Source organism: Delphinapterus leucas, chromosome 20 (genome assembly GCF_059928025.1).
Source record: "Delphinapterus leucas isolate spDelLeu-1000000601 "Yukka" chromosome 20, BTC_Dleu_Yukka2, whole genome shotgun sequence".
Taxonomy (NCBI): Eukaryota; Metazoa; Chordata; class Mammalia; order Artiodactyla; family Monodontidae; genus Delphinapterus; species Delphinapterus leucas.
In genome coordinates, this window is record NC_143148.1 from 13,475,359 (window position 1) to 13,497,248 (window position 21,890).

General features: G+C 47.2%; 2 protein-coding genes across 2 annotated transcripts; both read left to right on the forward strand.

The window, feature by feature from the left end:
* The first annotated feature begins 1,131 nt into the window (after positions 1-1,131).
* Positions 1,132-6,357, forward strand: LOC111180538 (F-box only protein 27-like). Its single transcript, XM_089903497.1, has 3 exons — positions 1,132-2,602; positions 2,664-2,780; positions 6,026-6,357. Exons 1-3 carry the CDS (start codon positions 1,998-2,000, stop codon positions 6,201-6,203), a joined length of 900 nt encoding a protein of 299 aa, XP_089759623.1. The 5' UTR covers positions 1,132-1,997; the 3' UTR covers positions 6,204-6,357.
* A 7,736-nt stretch (positions 6,358-14,093) lies between these two features.
* LOC111180539 (F-box only protein 27-like) lies at positions 14,094-19,642 on the forward strand. The gene is made up of 5 exons (XM_089902876.1): positions 14,094-14,451; positions 14,657-14,771; positions 14,848-14,943; positions 18,619-18,754; positions 19,425-19,642. The coding sequence occupies exons 1-5, from the start codon at positions 14,100-14,102 to the stop codon at positions 19,566-19,568; spliced, it is 843 nt and encodes a 280-aa protein (XP_089759002.1). The 5' UTR covers positions 14,094-14,099; the 3' UTR covers positions 19,569-19,642.
* Positions 19,643-21,890: the final 2,248 nt, after the last annotated feature.

The following is a 21,890-nucleotide window of genomic DNA, read 5'->3' on the forward strand; positions in this document are numbered from 1 at the left end:
TCTTAATCATTGCGCCACCCTGGAAGTCCCTATTTTTCTTTTTAACTGGAGTACACCATGGGGTGTAACTCCAGGAATTAATGGAGATTGTGTCTGAGGAGGAAATTGAAGAATGGAAACTGACTTGTCAGTCTCTGCTCTTTTATCTTACTTGAAGTTTTCAAACTTTTTTATTTTAACCACTTTTTGAAATCCTGATTGAGTCATAATCAATTTTCATAATCTCATTATCAAACGGATTCCCCCAGTTTACAAATTACATTAAAATAATGTATTGCTATGGGCAGAAGGGTGTGGTTTCTAAGATTTGCTTTAAATTGCCTGGGGGAGCAAGTGGGTGGGAGTAGAGATGAAACCAGATTGGTCAGCAGTTAACTGCTGGAGCTCCTTACACTATTCCACTTTGGGATATGTTGGAAAACCTCAACGGTAAAAATTGTACTGACAGTGTATGTATCGAAAAGAAATTTGGGCCATGTAATAGTCAATCCATCTCTCAGAATTCAGGATCTCCCCACCCAGACTACTTATGGCCCTTTTCCCCTTGCCTGCTCTGTTTCCCAGAGCACTGATCACCTTCTAACACACTACACAATTTCCATGTCACGTCTACTGCTCATCATGGCCCATGTGAATTACAGTCTGATTTAATACTTACTCCATAGAAAAACTGTTTGCATCTTCTCTGCATTTTTGAAGAGGATGTTGGGGGTTGGCAGGAGATTTTATTTTTAATGATTTCCTAACAGTATCTAATTTGCTTAATCTGTCTCCTGTTCACCATGTCTCTCTCCCTTAGAAAGTAAGTTCCACGTGGGCAAAAATCAATGATGGTTTTACTAGCTGATATTGGAAATTGTGTGTAGCTCCCCTTTTATTTTTCTTGGACAGAGTTGGTATAGAGGTTAAAAGCAAGAATTCTAGAGCTACCCAGGCTAGGTTCAAATCCGAGCTCTGTCACCTACTAGCTGTTTGATTTGGGCAGGTCACTTGGCCTCAGTTTTCTCACCTGGGAAGTGGGGACATAGCCATACGTATCTCAGGGGGTTGCTACCCTGACTGGTAGTAAGAGGCTCCATGAAGTTTGGCTGGGGTTATTACTGGCTACAGCACTCTTTTAGGGAGTCAGATAGAAATGCATTTGGCTCCTGCTGGAGCCTGTTTTCTCCTGTGCAATGGTCTCCAAGCTAGTGATGCTGGATCCTTAAAGGTGATGAGAATTTTATACGACCTAATGAATACAAAGCCTCCTGCCCAGGTGTCTGACCCAAATAGCAGCAGTTGTTCAGCACCAAGGGCCTTACAGCCTGGTTAGGGACACTCCAAGGGGCCACTGGTCCGGACGAAGAGCGACAGACTCTGAATCCTGGCAGCCCCTACTCTGGGAGATTTGGTTGGGCAGTTCCACCTCAGTCCAAATACGGCCTGAGGGAGGCGGGTGTCTGGAGAATACAGGAGGTGGGGACAGGAGGGGCTGGCTAGTAAGTCGGGGCAAGGCAGAGGGAGGAGGGGGCATGACAGACAGTAAGAAAGGAGGGGTGGGCAGAGACTGTGGAGTCAGAAAGAGCATGGGGCAGGGGAGGTGGCTGGCAGTGGTGTTGGGTATTAAGAAGGGAGGGGCGGGCAAATAAAAAGGGCAGAGGTAGAGATGGGGGCCCATGAAGCTCCATGAAGGCTTGCCTGTGAGGAGCTCTGGCTGAGATGCAGGGTAGGACTCGGGCGTCTGCAAGGTCGCAGAGGAGGTTGGCTGCCGGGGGCTGTGATGCAAATGGTAGAGAGGGGCTTAAATCGCCTGCTGGCAAGGACGGGTTGGGAGTTTGGGGCCTTGAGGATGGGGCTGGGGGTGGTGAGGTTGGGGAGGAAGCTGAGGGGGCTTAGGGGGTGACAGTCTTGGAGTGTGGCTGGCAGGGGCGGGGCTGGTAGAGGCTGCAGGTCCCTGACACCCTGAAGTATGACACTGGCTCTCCTGCGTTGCAGCTGGGCTTGGTGAGAAGACCATGGACAACTCGACTTCTGGGGGCCTGCCCGCCCGAGTCCCCGCTGGGGAGCCCGAAACCGAGGAGCCGCTGGGTCTGGGCCAGCTGCCCACGGAGCTGCTCGAGATGGTGCTGAGCCACGTGCCCCCTCACGTGCTGCTCGGGCGCTGCCGCCGGGTGTGCTGGCGCTGGCGCGACCTGGTGGACTGCCAGGCCCTGTGGCTGAGCATCTTGGCCCGGAAACACGCTGCCCTGTGGCCCATCGTCAGCACCTGCCTGCCGGCCGCCGACGACCCCAGGCCCTGCGTCCTGGGCCGCTTCTGCGAGCGCCGACCCATAGGACGCAACCTCCTCCAGAACCCCAGGGGCGAAGGTGGGGAGCCCAGGAAAGGGGTCCTCATGGGAGCCGGTGGGTGGGTCTGGAGTGGTGTGGCCTCATGGGAAACACATGGGTTCTCTCCGTGGGCTGGCGGGCTGGCGAGGAACTTGGTCACAAAGCTTTTTTATTTAACAGAAGTCCTCCAGAAATTGATGGTTGTGCACAGTTGTGGTGCCCTGGCTATGGAGGAAAACGTGGAGGCCATGCCTAGGGCCCCTTTGCAGATCTGCTTCCAGTCTGCCTACAGGTGAATGTCGCTCTTCCACAAGGGCCAGGGTTGTGGTGAGTACTTGCCTGTTCTCTTGACCTTTCTCCCTCTTTTCTAGGTGGTGTCAGAAAAAGAAGCAAGTGTTGGACCTGGAGAAGGAGAGATTTTGGCCAGAACTCCTGGATAGTGGAAAGATCGAGATTTGTGTCTCTGACTGGTGAGTGTGATGATAAAACAGCCCTTTTGCTGAGCGCTGATGTTGGCATGGGTGACCTCATTTAGGCCTCCTAACAACCCCTTAGGATAAAGCAGGTAGGGAAATGACTTCACCACCATCAGAGCTTTAGTACCCAGCAGAGTGCACGCCCTGAACCCTCTCCTAACCTGCAAAGGGAACTGGATTGGAAGATGCCAAGTTGGATCCTATACAGAGGACTTGGGTCCAACTCTGTAAATGAGATGCCTCTTGGTTTAGGAGGAGGCAAGTTAGGAGAGTTTGGCTAAGAGGTCAGATTCTGGAGCCAGAACCTCCCAAGTTCAAACCCTGGCTTCCCAGCTTTGAGGCCTTGGGCAAGTCACAGTGTGCCTTAGTTTCCCTATCTTTGTAAGATTGGGTTATATGTCAGGTACCTAGCCAGTGCTCTGAAGTGTGAGCTGTTTCAGCACCCTTCATGATCCTTGATCCTGTGGGAAAGTGTTTTGAAACATCAAATTGCAAAGTTCAGAAAGGGGAGGTGACTTCCCCTGGTGGCACAGCTAGGGCTTGGCAGGACCTGGCATGACACTCATACTTGTCAGACTCCAGAGCTTGTGCTCTGTAGTGATGGTCTTGAAACTGGGGTCCATGAAGACTTTCCAAGGGATACCTGACCCGGATAATTTTAAATTCTCTAGTCTTTTATGTTCCCTGTTCTCAAATTAATCAGTTACAGGTCACATCTATGGTGGAAGTATCTCTGGTTACTCTTCCCAATTGCTATCTCATAATGCTCCAGTTTTACAGAAAAACAAAGCCCCTCACTGTGTTGTGTGGTTCCCAGAGGGAAAGACTACTTGAGAGACAGGCAAACTGACCATTTGAAAGTTTGACCTTACCAAATTAACTTTTTTTTTTTCTAATGGTACATTCTCTGCCCAACCTGATAATGAGGGGTGAGGAATTTGGGTGAGGTGCTTGTTTATTTACTTATTTATTAAATATTTATTTATTTGGCTGTGCCAGGTCTTAGTTGCCGCACACGGAATCTTCGTTGCTGCGTGCAGGATCTTTAGTTGTGGCATCCAGGGTCTAGTTCCCTGACCAGGGATTAAACCCGGGCCCCCTGCATTGGGAGTGTAGCGTCTTGACCACTGGACCACCAGGGAAGTCCTTATTTTTTTTTTTTTTAATTTTTTGGCCACTCCACGTCAAAACATAAACATCCTAGCTCCTTGACCAGGTATGGAACCCGTGCCCGCTGCAGTGGAAGCATGGAGTCCTAACCACTGGACCGCCAGGGAAGTCTCCCAAATTTACTTTCCATCGAGGCACCATAAACTGCCACCTCTGCAAATCCATCTCATTAGAAGATGTATTTACAATCAACTTGTTTTTAACTTAATCCTTTATCAAACTATTGTAGCATGTTTGTGTGGCTTTGAGCAATGGTGTACCAGTTGATTGTAATAATCATTGACTCCCCAGTTTTGTCGTACATCACCCAGAAATATTTAAAACTCCCAATGCCTGGATCGCACTCCATACCAATTAGATAGGAGTATCTAAAATGAGAGCGCCAGGCATCAACATCTGTGAGAAGTTTAGAGCCAACTACAAAGTTAATGACCACCACAATGTCAAGACCACCTTCCAACTGCCAGATAGGGGCATTCCCAAAGCCACCCTTAGGCTCAGTAATTGGCTAGGAAGACATAGAACTGAATGAAAACTCTTATACAATTAGTTTATTACAGGGAAAAGGTACAGATTAAAATTAGCCAAGGGGAAGATAACAGGGCAGCACCCAGGGGAAGTATCCAACACCAGACTTCCATTGCCCTCTCTCTCCCTGTGGAGTCAGGACACCTGACTCTGCTGGCCTCCATGGGTGACAGTACGCATGGAATATTGCCAGCCAGGGAAGCTCACCTGAGTTTATAGGGGCTTTGTTATATGTTTCACCTCAGCCTCCAGGTCAACTGATTGCGTGAGGCATCCTAAGTCACATTGTCTTCCTGGAGTGGCTAGCCCCCATTATAGACTATCTGTGTGGACGTGGCCAGCTCCCACCAAATCACATTGGCAGGCTGTCCACTATGACCCAAGGTCCCCAGGCAAACAAGGTTAGTCCTGTCACACATAACATCCCAAGGGTCCAGGGATTACATCCCAGAAGCAGAAAGCAAAGACCATACATTTGGACAAGCCTATGGGAGGACGTACCTTGAAGTGCACGGCTCTAGGTCATTATTTCTGAAATAAATGTGCATGCAGACAAGCTGGGGAGCTTGTGTTTAGTGCAGATGGATTCATTGCGTATACGCAGGTCCAAGCTGCCAAGTGACACTGATGGTGCTTGTCCTGGGGACCACATTTTAGATTTGCATACATGCACAGGCCATTCAGGTGAAGCAGGCAGACATCCAAAGAGTTGGAGTGACAAGTCCAGCCTTCAAGCTCTGTCTTCTCCCATAGGTGGACCGGCCGACAAGGCACTGACAATATATATCATCTAATTATCCAACTTCTAGATGCCAACTAGTCCGTCCTGGATCATTTCTCTTCTGTACCTATGCCCGTTCGGCAGTGGAGAAATAGCATCTCCTTTGAGGTGAGTCTCTGAGAGGGGTGAGGGGAAAGGATGGTGGAGCCTATGATGAGCTATTGTTGCATAAAAAATTGCCCCAAAATTTAGTGGCTTGATATGAACAGCAGTCATTTTCTCACCTCTCATGGTTTCTACGAGTAGGGCTCTGCTGGGAGTTTCTGGCCCTGGTCTCTCATGTGGTTGCATCAGACACTGGCTGGAGCTGAAGGGCAGGGCGGGGTGTGAGTGTGTATAAAGCAGCTGGTGGCTGGCCAAGCAGCTCTTGGTTTAGTCTCAGAGCTTGGCCTTGGGATCTCTCTGCTTGGTCTAGTTTGGGCTTCCTCACAGCATGGTGGCTTCAGGGCAGTCAGACTGCTTCTTGGTGGCTCAGGGTTCCACCATGAGGCTTCTGGAGAAACCAACAGAAGCTGCATTGCCTTTCTGACCCAGCCTTGGAAGTCACTTAGCAAAAGTCACTCAGCATCACTTCCACCACACTCTTGGTTACAAGGAGACCCCTCCAGACTCAAGGGGATGGGAAGTAGACTCCACCCCTGGAAGAGGAGTGTCATGATTCTAGAAGTACATGTGGAACTAGAAGTACCTGTGGAGACATTGTCGCAGCCATCTATGGAAAATACCACCTGTCAGAAGGCCCCCAACTCAGTGTTTGAAGGCACAATGAGACTTACCTCTTTTCCTTCCTACAGGTCAACCATGTGTTCTCCAACTTCAAGAAGGGCGTCCGCTTTGTGTCTTGTGAACACTGGGTCCAGGACATGGAGTTCTTTTCTGAACATTATGGAGTCTATCTGCCCAACTCCAGTGTGATTGTGCAGGTCCGTCTGTCCTAGTCGTGGACTGTCCTTGCAAAACTACCTGACCGTGCCTTCCAGGAGCTGGGCCCATTGTCTGGGCCATCTCAATAATCAATGGCTTGTAGCTCCCTGGCATCCTGGGATCTCCTGGGTCCAGTCGAGGGTCTAGATTCTTCTGCATGGGGCTGCAGAGTGGTGACAGTTATGGGCCATGTCAGGAAATTGTTGTCCACCTCTGGAACAAATGTGACTGCCCACAGAAAATTCAGGAAGAAACTGAGCTTCTGATAGAAGGCAAGTGACTTGCCCAGCTCAGAGGGGTCTGAATGCCAGGACTGCGCCACCCCTTGGAGAGGTTGGTGTTAGTGGAGATGCGGTTGCCATTTCCCTAGAGAAGTAGACTTCTGATGTCTCTGCATGGGATGGGGAGGTCAAGGGCTATGAGGATTCGCCTTGGATGACGGCCAACCTTTCTTGACCCTTTCACCCAGGGAACATAGTGATAATAGCATCAGTAATAACAGTGCCCTCTCCCATCCCAGGCACTTTGCTGCTCATCTTAGGAGCACTATTTCATCAACTCTTCTCAATTCCCCCTTGATGTAGGCCTTGCTACCATCCCAGTTTACAAAATGAGAAAAAAAGCTTGGGGAGGGCAGCAGCCTGCCGAAAGTCACACAGCTGGACCCCGGTCCACAGGGAGGAGGCTCCTGAGTCTGCCTCTAACCTGCTGTGCGGGGCATCTGAGCAGGGCAGTGACGGGAGGGAACCAGTCTCAGCCAGGAGCTGGCTCTCGGGGGCAGGTGGAGGCAGGTGCCCTGAGCCCCAGGTCCTTCTCCACCAGCAGTCCCTGAACTTGGCATGGAGCCTAGAGGAACCGTTGGCATCAGTTCTGAAGCCGAGACTGCCAGGTCTCAAACCTTAGCTGGGCCAAACCAAACACTCCATATCTGCCCCCTCCCTCCAATGCCACTCCCCACCCTCAGCCACCGTCCTGGGAAGGCATACGCTTTGGCTTACGTCCACCTTTTTCTCCATATGTCCCACAATTATTATATAGCATTTTTTTAATGTGTTCTTAAGTTTTATGGAAATGATATATTGTAGTCACCAACCCACAGCTTCATGTTTGCCCTGAGGATGTGCTTTTGGATTAGTCCATATTGTTACCTGGAGCTCTTGTCCTCTTGTGTGTCAGTACTTAACTCTTCTTTAATGCTCTTCAATAAAGTTTTATAAATTTTTTCATAAAATATTGCATATCTTTTGCTGGATTTATTCTGAGCCACCTTAAGATTTTGTAAATCAAATTTTTAAAAAATTTTAATAAAAAATATTCTTAAATTGTAAAATGTCAAATTTAACCACCTTAACCATTTTTGAGTTTAATAATGTTAAGTACATTCACATTGTTGTGTAACCCATCTCCAGAACTCTTTTCACCTTGTACAGTGGAAACTCTGGACCCATTAATCAATAACTCTGCATTCCCTCCACCTCAACCCCCAGCAACCACCATTCTACCTGGTCTCAATGAATTCCCCTATTCTAGGAACCTCCTATAGGTGGAATCATACAATTTTGGTCTTTTTGTGCCTGGCTTATTTCTCTTAGCATAATGTCCTCAAAGTCCATGTTGCAGCATGTATCAGAATTTCTTTCCTTTCTGAGGCTGAATAATATTCCACTGTGTCTAAACACCACATTCTATTTATTCAGTTATCTGTTAAGGGACACGTGGGTTACTTCCACCTATGGCTGTTGTGAATATTTATGTGAATATGGGTGTAAAAATATCTCTTCAAGACTCTGCTTTCAATTCTTTTGGGTATTTATCCAGAAGTGGGATTGCTGGATCATTTATGGAATTTAAATTTTTTTAACTTTGAAACAAGCTCACTTTTTTATGTTCGTGTTTTACGTTTTTATTGAAGTATAATGTGCACACAGAAAAGTGTAACCCGAGCCCATCTATAAACAGCCACTGACTGAGAAATCAGACACGGCCTCTTGCGCCTTCAGGGTAACTGCTGTCCTGACTTTTAGCGTCACTGATGGCATCTTTCCTGAGGTATATTAAACAGAATCACATGGCACTTGCTCCTTTGCATTGGTTTATTTCCCTTAACCTTAGGCTTCTAAAGTCCATCCATGTTTTTGCAAGTGGCTGTAGCTTGTTTCTTCTCTTTGCTGAATACTCTTGATTTATTCATCTGCCCTGGGTGGACATTGGTTCGTTTCTGGTTTGAGTCTCTGATCAATAAAGCTGCAGTGAACATTCTAGTACCTATCTTTTTTTTTTAAATTTATTTATTTTTGGCTGCTTTAGGTCTTGCTTTGGCAGGCTTTCTCTAGTTGTGGCGAGCGGGGTCTACTCTTCATTGCGGTGCTCGGGCTTCTCATTGCAGTGGCTTCTCTTGTTGCGGAGCACGGGCTCTAGGCGCACGGGCTTCAGTAGTTGTGGCACACAGGCTCAATAGTTGTGGCTTGAGGGCTCTAGAGCACAGGCTCAGTAGTTGTGGCACACGGGCTTAGTTGCTCTGCGGCATGTGCGATCTTCCCCAACTAAGGATCAAACCCGTGTCCCCTGCATTGGCAGGTGGATTCTTAACCACTGTGCCACTAGGGAAGTCCTCTAATATCTATCTTTATGTGCACACATTTCTCATAACTGGGAGTACAACTGCTCATGTGAAAATTAACGAAGAGAAACCTCGTTAAATTGGAGTCAGGAGGACATCCCTGGCAGTCCAGTGGGTAAGACTCTGCGCTCCCAATGCAGTGGGCCCAGTTTGATCCCTGGTCAGGGAACTATATCCCACATGCATGCTGCAGCTAAGAGCGCGCATGTCACCATTAAAGATCCCATGTGCTGCAACTAAGACCCAGCGCAGCCAAAATAAGTAAGTAATACATTTAAAAAATAAAAATAAAATAAAATGGAGTCAGGAGGCCAGAAAGGAGAGCTGTCACACAGGTACCCCTCCATGTCAGATCCCATAAGGAAGAGATCTACCTTGCATCTCTGGCAGGAAGTGACACTACTTTACTACAGCCAGCAGGAGGAAGAAAGATTTTCTCCTGGCCTGGCAACAGCTCGGCCAATGAGAGACTGTCACAACTCAGCCAATGAAAAAGCCTCTATACTTAGAACATCTCCTTTCCTCCAATGGACTTTTTGTTTATAACAGTCCCTCCAAACATGCCCCCTCCTCTATAAAAGAATTCCCTCTCCTTTGCTTTAGAGGACTTGCATGTGGTTCACCATATTTTCATATCCCAAACTGCAATTCTTCACTGCTTCTGAATAACCTTGTCTTCCTAGAAAAATAACTGGCTGTTTTATTGTTTTAGATGAATACATGTCATGGTGTAGGTATATATTCAGCTCTAGTAGGTGCTGCCAAACAATTTTCCAATGTGATAGTACCATGTCGTCACTCCCACAGGTAAGAGAGCTCCAATTAATTGCACCTGTAGATGAAAATGCAAAAAAAGCCAAACTGAGGATTATAACCCGGGAAGCAGATTCTCACAAAGCTCTGAGAACTCTTCTGCCTTTTAGAAGTCAAAGGCACAGTCGTACACATTTTCTAGACAAAGCATTACACATCAGTGTAACATACTTATATTTTACATAAAGTTCCCCAAGGGTACCTAGTCCAGGTAAGAATGTACAAAGCAAGCAGCTACTCACCATGACCCCCTACAGAGCTGGGAAAGAACGCTATTTTTTAGAAAGTTACATTACCAGCATCAGAAGAAAAAAAATTGATCTTTCGGTTGAGCAGGCACTTTGGGGAGCTCTGGTTGCAGATACACACCCCACATTAGGGAGGTAGGAGGCCTAAAAAACCACAGAGACAATTTTATGTCTAATTTTTTCTTTTCCTGCCTCAAAATATAGATTTTATTTCATCATTTTCCCCCTTTTGATCATTAATATCCCGATAGAAAGCATTAGGTGATCAAATATTTGGCCTCTGATGCCATGGTGGTTGCTTACCTGCCCTGGATCCATCATGTCCTTTGCTGCCAGTCTTAACAGCCCAGTTCTTCCTTTCCTTTTAGGGGTTATGCTAGTAGAATGCTTCACAAGGACTGATAGTCAATTTTATCAGTCCGTTCCAATAGGACTTATGCCAATGTTACCCTGTATGTGCATTGTGCATGCCTTTTTATATAGAACAATAGATATGATCAATAGTTTCAAGTCATTTAGACATCATTATTTTCATTGGAGTTTTGAATATATATACATTGAGATGTACAAGAGATTATTACTCTATAAATGATATAGAACACAATCGCCAGAATCAATAACAGTAACAAAGTCAGAAGTGGAGATTTAAGCCATGAATGCCCCAAACTGAACCATTTACCAAAGATTTCATTTAGACTAGAAAGTGGGTTCTTCAATGTAGAAATTTTCATTTTGTATGAGAGTCATTAGGTGGTTATATTAGAGGACTCATCTGATATGAAAGTACAACATTGTCTGGATTCTAGCACACTTCCCCCCGCAAAGCAGTTTTAAAAATCAAGAGCTACTTGCTTTTGCAACATCACAGTCTCATCCCAGAAACTTCAGGATTGTATAAATTAATTGAGTGTAGTAAACTTGGAGCTATATGCTGATGGGGAAATTTTTGTAGGTTATAGGAACATCTGAAAAGTCAATGATGAGAATTATGAGGGGCTTCTATTGGCCTTATTGACCGAGGAATTTAATGAAAAATCCAACGATCAGTTAAATTGTCCCCAGTAGTAATACTTTGTGATAGCATTACTAAAGGGTTTTGGGGTAAAAACATGGCTAGAAATAAAAAAATAACCTTCAATTTTGATTTCAAGACAGACTTTTGGTAACAGTACATTTGAACTGGTAGGATGGGTCTTTTAGGCCTGGCCCAGACCCTTGGGTCAGCTGTTTGCTATTGCTGTTGTCATCTTCTCTTCCTAACTTGGTGACGCCTGTCTTAGTTGAAGTCAGGTGCTAGAAACAGCCATCAAAGTCCATTCAGGTGGAGAATGAGAGATGTGAATCCTTGAATTAATGTCTCTCAGTTTGGCTGTGCATGGATTAGTTAATCATATCTGAAAAGTTTCTTTCCATCGTGGCTGCAAAAAATCTTTTATTTGATGTCCTTTCCAATAAGCAAAATCCCTGGGTTATAATCCATGATCTTTTCCACCTCCTGGGAGCTCTTTGTAAAAGTAGATCCCAATTTTGTTTTTAAGATTTATTTATTATTTATTTATTTTATTTATTATTTTTTATGTATTTTTGGCTGCATTGGGTTTTAGTTGCGGCACACAGGCTCTTCATTGAGGCATGTGGGATCTTTCGCTGCAGCACGCGGGCTCTTTTTTGCAGTGCGCGGTTTCTCTCTAGTTGTGGCATGCAGGTTTTCTCTTCTCTAGTTGTGGTGCGCAGGCTCCTGGGTGTGTGGGCTCTGTACTTTGCGGCTCGCGGGCTCTAGTTGAGGTGCGTGAGCTCAATAGTTGTGGCACACGGGCTTAGCTGCCCTGCGGCATGTGGGATCTTAGTTCCCCAACCAGGGATCACACCTGTGTTCCCTGCATTGTAAGGCAGATTCTTTACCACTGAACCACCAGAGAAGTCCCCCAATTTTTTTTAAGTATGTCAATAAGGCCTGCCAATAATGTAATATGTTTCCTTTGAACCATCATGGGTGAAAGTTTCCAAAATATTGTTTTCCCCATAAAACCGTTTTCTCAGATGCCCAATGGGGTAAAGAATGTACATGCTGGAGTATTGGCAAATTGGGCTTCAATAGACACTGTAAGTTTTGTTTTGTTTTGTTTTGTCATATCTAAACCATATTTGTGTGGTGGGATCAAAATACCTCCTTTTTGTTGCTGTATCTGTTTCTCTTCATTAGTGGTGATTTCTTGAACCTGTAGAAAGAAATCTTTTACTGGATTAGCAGGGTTAATGGAGAAGAGTGGACATTTTCAAGGCTGGACAGGATGAATGTTTAAAGCTAACTGTTTGGCTGCAGCATCAACAAACTGATTCCTTTTAGCTTCCATGGTGTCCGATTTGGAATGCCCTGGTGTTTTAATAATTGCTAACTGCTTTGGCAGTTATATAGCAATTAATAACTCGGCATCCTGTTTTCTATTTTTTTTATAGGTTGCCCTGAAGTTGTTAAAAAACCTAATTGTTTTCATGGCATTCCAAAGTTGTGTACCACTACAAAAGCATAGTAACCGTCAGCGTAAGTATTTGTTACCTGGTCTAATTGACATCCTAGAGCTAAGGCAATTAATTGGCCATGTTGTGCTGACTTTGTTTCTGGTAAATAAGAGCTTTCAGTTATGTCCACTGTGGGCGTTATTGTATATCCAGCTCGGTAATGTCCCTGCTCATCCTTTAAATACGACCCATCTGTAAATCTAATTACATCAGCATTATCAACAGGGACTTCTTGTACGTCATTCCTGGGAGCAAGAATAGAATCTGTTAACAAAATGCAATCATGATTTTTTTTTTCTTGCTGTGATGCTGGAAGCAAAGTTGCAAGATTAATGTTATTACATCAAACCAGGGTAATACTGGGAATTCCCAGGGAATGCCCTGGTTAGGACTTGGTGCTTTCACTGTCGGGCACCCAGGTTCGATCCCTGGTCAGGAACTAAAAGTCTGTCACGGCGCAGCCAAAAAAAAAAAGAAAAGAAAAGAAAAAGGAAAACCAGGGTAGTATTAGGTGCAGAAAGCAACAATACTTCATAAGAAGTTAGTTGCCTTATAGAATTGCACTGAGAGTTTAGAAGAGACTCAACTGATGGTGAGACAGTTAAAGGAGACCCTATTACCACTTCCTCAGAAGCCTTCCATAAAAGTCATTCCTGGGACTTCCCTGGTGGCGCAGTTGTTAAGAATCCGCCTGACAATGCAGGGGACACGGGTTCCATCCCTGGTCCGGGAAGATCCCACATACCGCAGAGCAACTAAGCCGGAGCTCCACAACTACTGAAACCCACCCGTGTAGAGCCGTGCTCCACAAGAGAAGCCACCACAATGAGAAGCACACGCACCGCAACGAAGAGTAGCCTCCACTCGCGGCAGCTAGAGAAATCCTGCGCGTAGCAATGGAAGACCCAACGCAGCCAAAATTAAATAAATAAAAATAAATAAGAGAGTCATTTCTGAAATAACCATCATACAAAGTGAAAGTCCCTTTGCTACCAAGTCTAATTTTAAGATAATAACTAGAATTATGACTGACCACATGACAGGATATTTCAAATTTTAGGAACTTCATATAATCTCTAGAACATTTCTATTGATAAATGTCCGACAACGTCTTCTGTGTGGCATTCGGTTCCATATTAACCCCTCAGTCCAAATACAGTCCGATGGAGGGGGTATCTAGAGAATACGGCGGGGTGGGGGTGGGTGGGAAGGGCTGGCTTGTAAATTGGTGCAAGGTGAAGGGAGAAGGGGGCACGACAGTGAGAAGGGAGGGGCAGGCAGAGACTGGGGAGACAGGTAAGGTGGGGCAGGGGGAGGGGCAGGGGTGTGGTTGGTGCTGGGTATTAGGGAGGGGCAGGCCTATAAAAAGGACAGACTTAGAGATGGGGACACATGAAATAAGGTGAAGGCCAGCCTTCCAGGAGCACTGACCACTGGCCGAGATGCAGGGTAGGACCCCAAGGGGTCAGTGAGGCCACAGAGGGGGTTGGCTGCAGGGGGCCGCAGTGGTCCGCCGGCAAGGACGGGTTGGGAGTCTGGGGACTGGAGGATGGGGCTGGGGGTGGTGAGGTTGGGGAGGCAGCTGACGGGCTTTGGGGGGGTGACAGTCTTGGGGTGTGGCTGGCAGGGGCGGGGCTGTCATGGCTGCAGGTCCCTGACGTTTTGACACTGGCTCTCCCACAGTGGCAGCCGAGGCTGGTGAGGAGACCATGGGTGCCTCGGCTTCCAGGAACTGGCTAGTCGGTGTTTCCGCGCTGGATCCTGAACCCGAGGAGCCGCTGGGTCTGGGCCAGCTGCCCACGGAGCTGCTCGAGATGGTGCTGAGCCACGTGCCCCCTCACGTGCTGCTCGGGCGCTGCCGCCGGGTGTGCTGGCGCTGGCGCGACCTGGTGGACTGCCAGGCCCTGTGGCTGAGCATCCTGTCCCGAGACCACGCCGCCCTGTCACCCGTCCTCCGCACCTGCCTGCCGGCCGCCGACGACCCCAGGCCCTGCGTCCTGGGCCGCTTCTGCGAGCGCAGACCCATAGGACGCAACCTTCTCCAGAACCCCAGGGGCCTAGGTGGGGAGCCCAGGAAAGGGGTCCTCCTCAAGGGAGCCGGTGGGAGGGGCCGGATGCGGGGGGCGCTTGGACTCCGTGGGTGGGGTGGAACCGGATCCCAAGGGAGGAGCGGGACGTGCAGGTCCCCACGGGAAACCCCAGGGGACTTATCCCTGGGCGGGTGGGATGGCAAAGAACTTGGGGAAAACCCGTTTTCATTTAACAGAAGGTTTCCTGAAATGGACGGTGCTGAGCAGTGAAGACGGCTGGGCGGCGGAGGAGGAAAACTTGGAGGTCATACCTAGTGCCTATATGCTGACCAGCTTCCTGTCTGCCTGCAGGTGAATGTCCCTCTTCCCCAAGGGCGGTTGTTGAGGACTTGCCTGGTCCTCACTGACCTTTCTCCCTCTTTCCTAGGGGTTATCACAAGAAGCAAGTGTTGGACCTGGAGAAGGAGGGTTTCTGGCGGGAACTTCTGGACAGTGGAAAGATTGAGATTTGTGTCTCTGACTGGTGAGTGTGATGATAAAAACAGCCCTTTATTTATTTATTTAGTTATTTATTTATGGCTGCTTTGGGTCTTCGTTGCTGTGCATGGGTATTTCTCTAGTTGTGGAGAGCAGGGGTTACTCTTCGGTGTGGTTCGCTGGCTTCTCTTGTTGCGGAGCATGGGGTCTAGGCTCACTGGCTTCAGTAGTTGTGGCGCACGGGCTTAGTTGCTCCGTGGCATGTGGGATCTTCCCCGACCAGGAATTGAACCCATGTCCCCTGTATTGGCAGGTGGATTCTTAACCACTGCGCCACCAGGGAAGTCCCTGGGTGACTTTATTTAGGCCTCCTAACAGCCCCTTAGGATAAAGCAGGTAGGGAAGTGAGACTTAACCACCATGATAGCTTTAGTACTTAGCAGAGTACATTCCCTGAACCCATCCCCTAACCCCCAAAAGGACCCAAATGGGATGATGCCAGTTTGGATCCTATACAGAGGACTTGGGCCCAATTCGGTCTTGTCTGTGAATGAGATGCTCCTTGGTTTAGGAGGAGACAAGGTAGGAGACTTGGCTAAATGTCAGATTCTGGAGCTAGAACCTCTTAGGTTCAAACCCTGGCTTCCCAGCTTTGTGGCCTTGGGCAAGTCACAGTGTGCCTCAGTTTCCCTATCTTTATAAGATAGGGTTATATGTCAAACACAAAGCCAGTGCTTTGAAGTTTGAGGTGTTTTCGTACCCTTCATGGTCCTTGATCCTGTGGGAAAATTATTTTTGAAACCTCAAACTGGGAAGTTCGGAATGGGGAGGTGATTTTTCCCTGGTGGCACAGCTAAGACTTGGCAGGGCCTGGCATTAGACTCATACTTGTCTGACTCTTGTGCTCTGTAGTGATGGTCTTGAAACTGCGGTCCATGAGCACCTTCCAGGGGATACAGGACACAGATGATTTTAAGCAAGGCAAAATCCAAGTCCTCTACAGTTTTATGTTCCTTGTTCTAAAACAACTCACTACAGTTCACATCGAGAGTGGGAGCATCATATAGTTATCCTTTCCCAATTCCTATCTCACAGTCCCCCAGTTTTACAGAAACTGAAAGCCCCTCACTGTATTGCGTGGTCCTCAGATGTAAAGACTACTTGAGAGACAGGAAAAGTGACCATTTAAAATTTTGGCCTTACCACATTCACTTTCAATCAAGGCACCGTAAAATTCCTCCCTCTGCAAATCCATATCTTTAGGAGGCGTATTTCCAATCAACTTTTGTTTTTAATTTAATCCTCTATCAAACTATTGTAGCATGGTTGTGTGGCTTTGAGCAATGGTGTACCAGTTGATTGTAATAATCAGTGACTCCCCAGTTTTGTCGTACATCACCCAAAATATCTATAACTCCCAATGTCTGGGATATACCAATGAAATAGACTGTCTAGGCTGAGAGAGCCAGGCATCAACATCTGTGAGAAGTTTAGAGCCAACTAGGAAGTTAAAGGGCACAATGTCAAGACCACCTTCCAACTGCCAGTTTGGGGGATTCCCAAAATCACCCTCAGGCTCAGTAATTGACTAGAAAGACAGACAGAACTGAATGGAAACTATTATCCAATTAGTTTATTACATGGAATATATACAGATTAAAGTTAGCCAAGGGGAAGATCCCAGGCAGCATCCAGGGGATACCAGATTTCCATCGCCCTCTCCCCATGGGATCAGGACACCTGACTGTCCTGGCCTCCATGGGTGACAGTACCCATGGAATATTGCCAGCCAGGGAAGCTCACCTGAGTTTATAGGGGCTTTATCCTGTGTTTCACCTCAGCCTCCAGGTCAACTGATATTGCGTGAGGCACCCTAAGTCACATTGTTCGTCTTCCTGCGGTGCTTTGCTCCCATTATAGACTATCTATGTGGATGTGGCCAGCCCCCGCCAAATCATACTGGCAGGCTATTCAATGTGACTCAAGGGCCCCAGGTGAGCAAAGATACTCCTGTCAGACACAACAGTCCAAGGGTCCAGGGATTCCCTCCCAGTAGTGGACAGCAAAGACCTTACCTTTGGACAGGTCTAAATGCTTTTCTATAAGGTATCATTTCAAGATTCCACATGATTCCAATCTGCACCAATGTCTGGGAATCACTAGTAGGAAATAATTTAATCCAAAAGAAAAAATGTTAATGCTTAGAGTTTTATGGTCACAGGAAAAATTTTACATTTCTAATTATATTCTTTGTGTGTGTGTATGTGTGTGTGTGTGTGTGTGTGTGTGTGTGTGGTTGGCACAAACAGTATGAAAGGTAAGTCAGAAGAATTTTAAAATATATTAGTACTACATTAGGACAAAATTCTGTGGGAGAAGTTGAATGGACCTCTAAGTCCAAGTAGTGGAGTGATGTGAAATCTCTGTAAAAGGAGATACTTACTTGTTTGTGTATTTATACCACCTATTACTCTTGTTTTTAAATTTTTAATTTCTAACATCAAAAATTGGGCTTCCCGGGCTTCCTTGGTGGTGCAGTGGTTGAGAGTCCGCCTGCCGATGCAGGGGACGCAGGTTCGTGCCCCGGTTTGGGAAGATCCCACATGCCGCGGAGTGGCTGGGCCCGTGAGCCATGGCCGCTGAGCCTGCGCGTCCGGAGCCTGTGCTCCGCAACAGGAGAGGCCACAACAGTGAGAGGCCCGCGTACGGAAAAAAAAAAAAATTGGGCTTCCCTGGTGGCGCAGTGGTTGAGAGTCCGCCTGCCGATGCAGGGGACACGGGTTCGTGCCCCGGTGCAGGGAGATCCCACATGCTGCGGAGCGGCAGGGCCCGTGAGCCATGGTCGCTGAGCCTGCGCGTCCGGAGCCTGTGCTCCACAACGGGAGAGGCCACGACAGTGAGAGGTCCGCGTACCGCAAAAAAAAAAAAAAAAAAAAGCACATGTCTTGGCTGTGCAACTCAGTGAATTATTACGAAGTGAATACATTCACTAAATCAAGAACAGAATGTTGCCAGCAAACCCCACCCTCAGCATCCCTCATGCACCATGCCCCATCACTTTCAACCCAAGGGTAGCACCATCCTGAATTCTGTTACCATAGATAAGTCTTGTCCATTTTGGTACTTAATACATATTGAGTCATATAGTTTGTATCTAGCTTCTTTCAATCAATAACACATTTGTAAATTCATCCATAGTTGTATGTAGCTGCAGTTAGTTTACTTTCGTGGCTTTATAATATTCCATTACATGAATATACCATAATCTATCCATTTACCATTGAAGGACATTGCATGTTGTGTCTTTGAATATTGCTGGATATCCCATCACCAATTTATCTAGATTCCTCTGGATCCTTGTAAATGGCTGATAAGAAAATTGTATCTTAAAACATCACCGTTGTACACATCGGAAATGACATCTTTTGCCACCAGTGAAATATAGAATGAGAAATAATATGGGAGGAGGTACCCTGAAGAGCACGGCTTTAGGTCATTACTTCTGAAATGAATGTGCATGCGGACCAGCTGGGGAGAGAGTTTAGTGCAGATGGATTCACTGGGTATGCAGAGGGGCCAAACTCCTAAGTGACACTAATGGTGCCAGTCCCGGGGATCACAAAACTATTTTGTACATGGGAAGGCCATTCAGGTGAAGCAGGCAGACCCCCAAAGAGATAGGACGGCAAGTCCAGCCTTCAAGGTCTCCCTTCTCCCACAGGCGGAATGACCAACAAGGAACTGACTGTATATATCAGCTGACTGTCCAGCTTCTAGATGCCGACCAGGCCATCCTGGATCACTTCTCTCCGTTGCCTTTTCCCATCTGGAAGTGGAGAAACAGCGTCTCTCCTCGGGTGAGTCTCTGGGGTGTGGGAAAGGACAGTGGGGCTTATGAGAAGCTATGGCTGCGTAAAAAATTGCCCTCAAATATAGTGGCTTAATAGCGTCGGCAGTCATTTTCTCACCTCTCGTGGTTTCTGTGAGTAGAGCTCTGCTGGGTGCTTCTGGCCCTGGTCTCTCATGTAGTGGCCTTCAGGCACTGGCTGGGGCCGAAGGGCAGGGCAGGATGTGAGTGTGTATACAGCTGGTGGCCGGCCAAGTATCTCTTGGTTTAGTCTCAGAGCTTGGCCATGGGATCTCTCTGCTTGGTCTAGTTCGGGCTTCCTCGCAGCATTGCAGCTTTAGGGCAGTCAGCTGCTTCTTGGTGGCTCAAGCCTCCACCATGAGGCTTCTGGAGAAACCAGCAGAAGCTGCATTGCCTTTCTGACCCAGCCTTGGAAGTCACTTAGCAAAAGTCACTCAGCGTCATTTCCACCACACTCTTGGTTACAAGGAAACCTGCCCAGATTCAAGGGAACAGGAATTAGATTCTATCCTTGGATAAGGAGTGGCATGATTCTAGAAGTACCTGTGGAGACATTGTCACAGCCATCTATGGAAAATACCACCTGCCTGAGGACCCCAACTCAGCTTCTGAGAGGAAACCTATGTCACAATGAGGCTTACCTCTTTTCCTTCCTACAGGTCAGCCACGTGTTCTCCAGCCTCAAGAAGGGCGTTCGCTTTGTGTCTTTTGAATGCTGCATCTGGGACTTGGAGTTCAGAAATGAGCAGTATGGAATCTCTGTGACGAATTCCAGTGTTATCGTGCAGGTCTGTCTGTCCTAGTCAAGGGCTGTCCTTGAAAACTACCTGACCGTGCCTCCGGGGAGCTGGGCCCATTGGCTGGGCCATCTCAGTAATCAAGGGCTTGTAGCTCCCTGGCATCCTGGGATCTCCTGGATCTGGTCAAAGTTCCTACTGGGCCCTGTCTTCAGATTCTGGAAACTACTATAAGAAAGTTCCTCCATCAGATTTACTGGCTGCTCCTGCTCTAAGGCAGCCCCTGTTTTACTGAGTGGATACGCAGTGATCAGCACAGGGAAACACTGGATTGTGAGAGGGCTTCTCACCCTCCACCCACACCAGGCTCTCTGTTTCAGCTCCAGAGCCCTCTACCCTTGTCTCCTAGAAGCTCATCCCTATGGCGGAGAAAATTCCAGCCCCCACGGGTGGTGAACTTAACCCCATGGCGTTTCAAGACTGGGATCAGGACTCAGAGCTGAAAGTCAAACTACCTCAAAAAAATGTATGGAGACAGAGGGTTCTTCCCACCCTGTGAACAATCAAGTGGTCCCCTGAGTCCAGCCGTACCCTGAATTGTATGGTGTATAAAATTATTTTGTTATTTTGAAATTCTTTTCAAACATGGAAAGAATAAATCAGAAATATATCTGCCAATCATAGGTAATAAAGGTATTATTTTGCCAATAGTGTCTCATGTCTTTTTTTTTTTTTTTTTTTTTTTTTTTGCGGTATGCGGGCCTGTCACTGTTGTGGCCTCTCCCGTTGCGGAGCACAGGCTCCGGATGCGCAGGCTCAGCGGCCGTGGCTCACGGGCCCAGCCGCTTCGAGGCATGTGGGATCTTCCCAGACCGGGGCATGAACCCGTGTCCCCTGCATCGGCAGGCGGACTCTCAACCACTGCACAACCAGGGAAGCCCTCTCATGTCTTTTTAATAGAAATACATACAATGTTTCTGCATTGGTGACTACTTGGTTCACAGTAAGGATTTGTCCCAGTTGAGGAGGGAAAATTGTACAGAAGAAAACACCTATAGAAGGTATTCTCCATTTGAGAGCGTGGAAGTGTTAGCACCCCATTTCCCAAGCCCTAAGGAAATCATGGAGTCAAAGATTATCAATCAGGGTTAAAAGCATTAGGCAGGTGGTGGATGTGGGTACAGTGTCACAGTGACACCACGTTTGTGACATTCTAGTCATGATGAGGGTGAGAGAGGACCATGCAATGGCAGGATCTGGCTGTCCTCACCCCAGTCCAGGGGTCGTGGCTAGCCTCACTGCTGCAGGATCCCTAAGGAGTTCCAGCCTCCTGATGTAAAGCAGATGAAGCCTGCTGCTGCCTTTGATGTAACTACCCTGAACTGCCCCACCCACCTGCAGTATCAGCATGGGACACACCCACTGAGGACAGTGTTTTGCCAGTATCATCAAAAGGGGATTGTGGGGCTTCCCTGATGGCACAGTGATTAAGAATCCGCTTGCTAATGCAGGGGACACGGGTTCGAGCCCTGGTCCAGGACGATCCCACATGACGTGGAGCAACTAAGTCCCTGCGCCACAACTACTGAGCCTGCGCTCTAGGGCCACGAGCCACAACTACTGAGCCTGTGTGCCTACAGCCCGTGCTCCGCAACAAGAGAAGCCACTGCAATGAGAAGCCCATGCACCACAACGAAGAGTAGCCCCCACTCGCCGCAACTAGAGAAAGCCCACGCACTGCAACGAAGACCCAATGCAGCCAAAAATAAATAAATAAAAAATTTTTAAAAAAAAGCAAGAAAGGGAAAATGGATATGAGGAAACTGATGAAGTTAGCAGTCTCTGTCATGGACCATGTAAGATTAACTACTTGATGTCCTCCAATGTCCATCCTGCCCTTGATATCTCTGATCACAAGGCTTCCTAAAATAAAAACTATATTTCCCAGCTTCCCTTGCAGCCAAGTGAGGCCATGTGACTAAGTCCCAGCTGGTGGAATGTAGGGAAAGTGATGTTCGCAACTTCTAAGATATGACTTTAGGGTGGGGGGCAGCATGCCCTTTCTACACCTTCTTCAGCATTCCTGCTTCTCAGAAGGTGGATGTGATGGCTGTAGTTACACTGTGGGCCATGAGGACAAGAGCCGCATCCTAATTAATGTTGGCAGAATGAGAAGCCAGACGCAGCTTAGATCCTAGAGCCACCATGCCCAACCTGCACAGCCTACTCCTGAATTTTCTCTTAGAGAGAAATAAACTTATATCTTTTTTTAAAACATCTTTACTTGAGTATAATTGCTTTACAATGGTGTGTTAGTTTCTGCTTTATAACAAAGTGAATCAGTTATACATATACATATGTTCCCATATCTCTTCCCTTTTGCATCTC

Coding starts and splice junctions, on each gene's coding strand:
- LOC111180539 (XM_089902876.1), top strand. CDS start 14,100: ATGGGTGCCTCGGCTTCCAGGAACTGGCTAGTCGGTGTTTCCGCGCTG. Junction 14,772..14,847: donor AGCTTCCTGTCTGCCTGCAG/GTGAATGTCCCT, acceptor CCTCTTTCCTAG/GGGTTATCACAAGAAGCAAG. Junction 18,755..19,424: donor GAAACAGCGTCTCTCCTCGG/GTGAGTCTCTGG, acceptor TCCTTCCTACAG/GTCAGCCACGTGTTCTCCAG.
- LOC111180538 (XM_089903497.1), top strand. CDS start 1,998: ATGGACAACTCGACTTCTGGGGGCCTGCCCGCCCGAGTCCCCGCTGGG. Junction 2,603..2,663: donor TGCTTCCAGTCTGCCTACAG/GTGAATGTCGCT, acceptor GTTCTCTTGACC/TTTCTCCCTCTTTTCTAGGT. Junction 2,781..6,025: donor GAGATTTGTGTCTCTGACTG/GTGAGTGTGATG, acceptor CAGTGTTTGAAG/GCACAATGAGACTTACCTCT.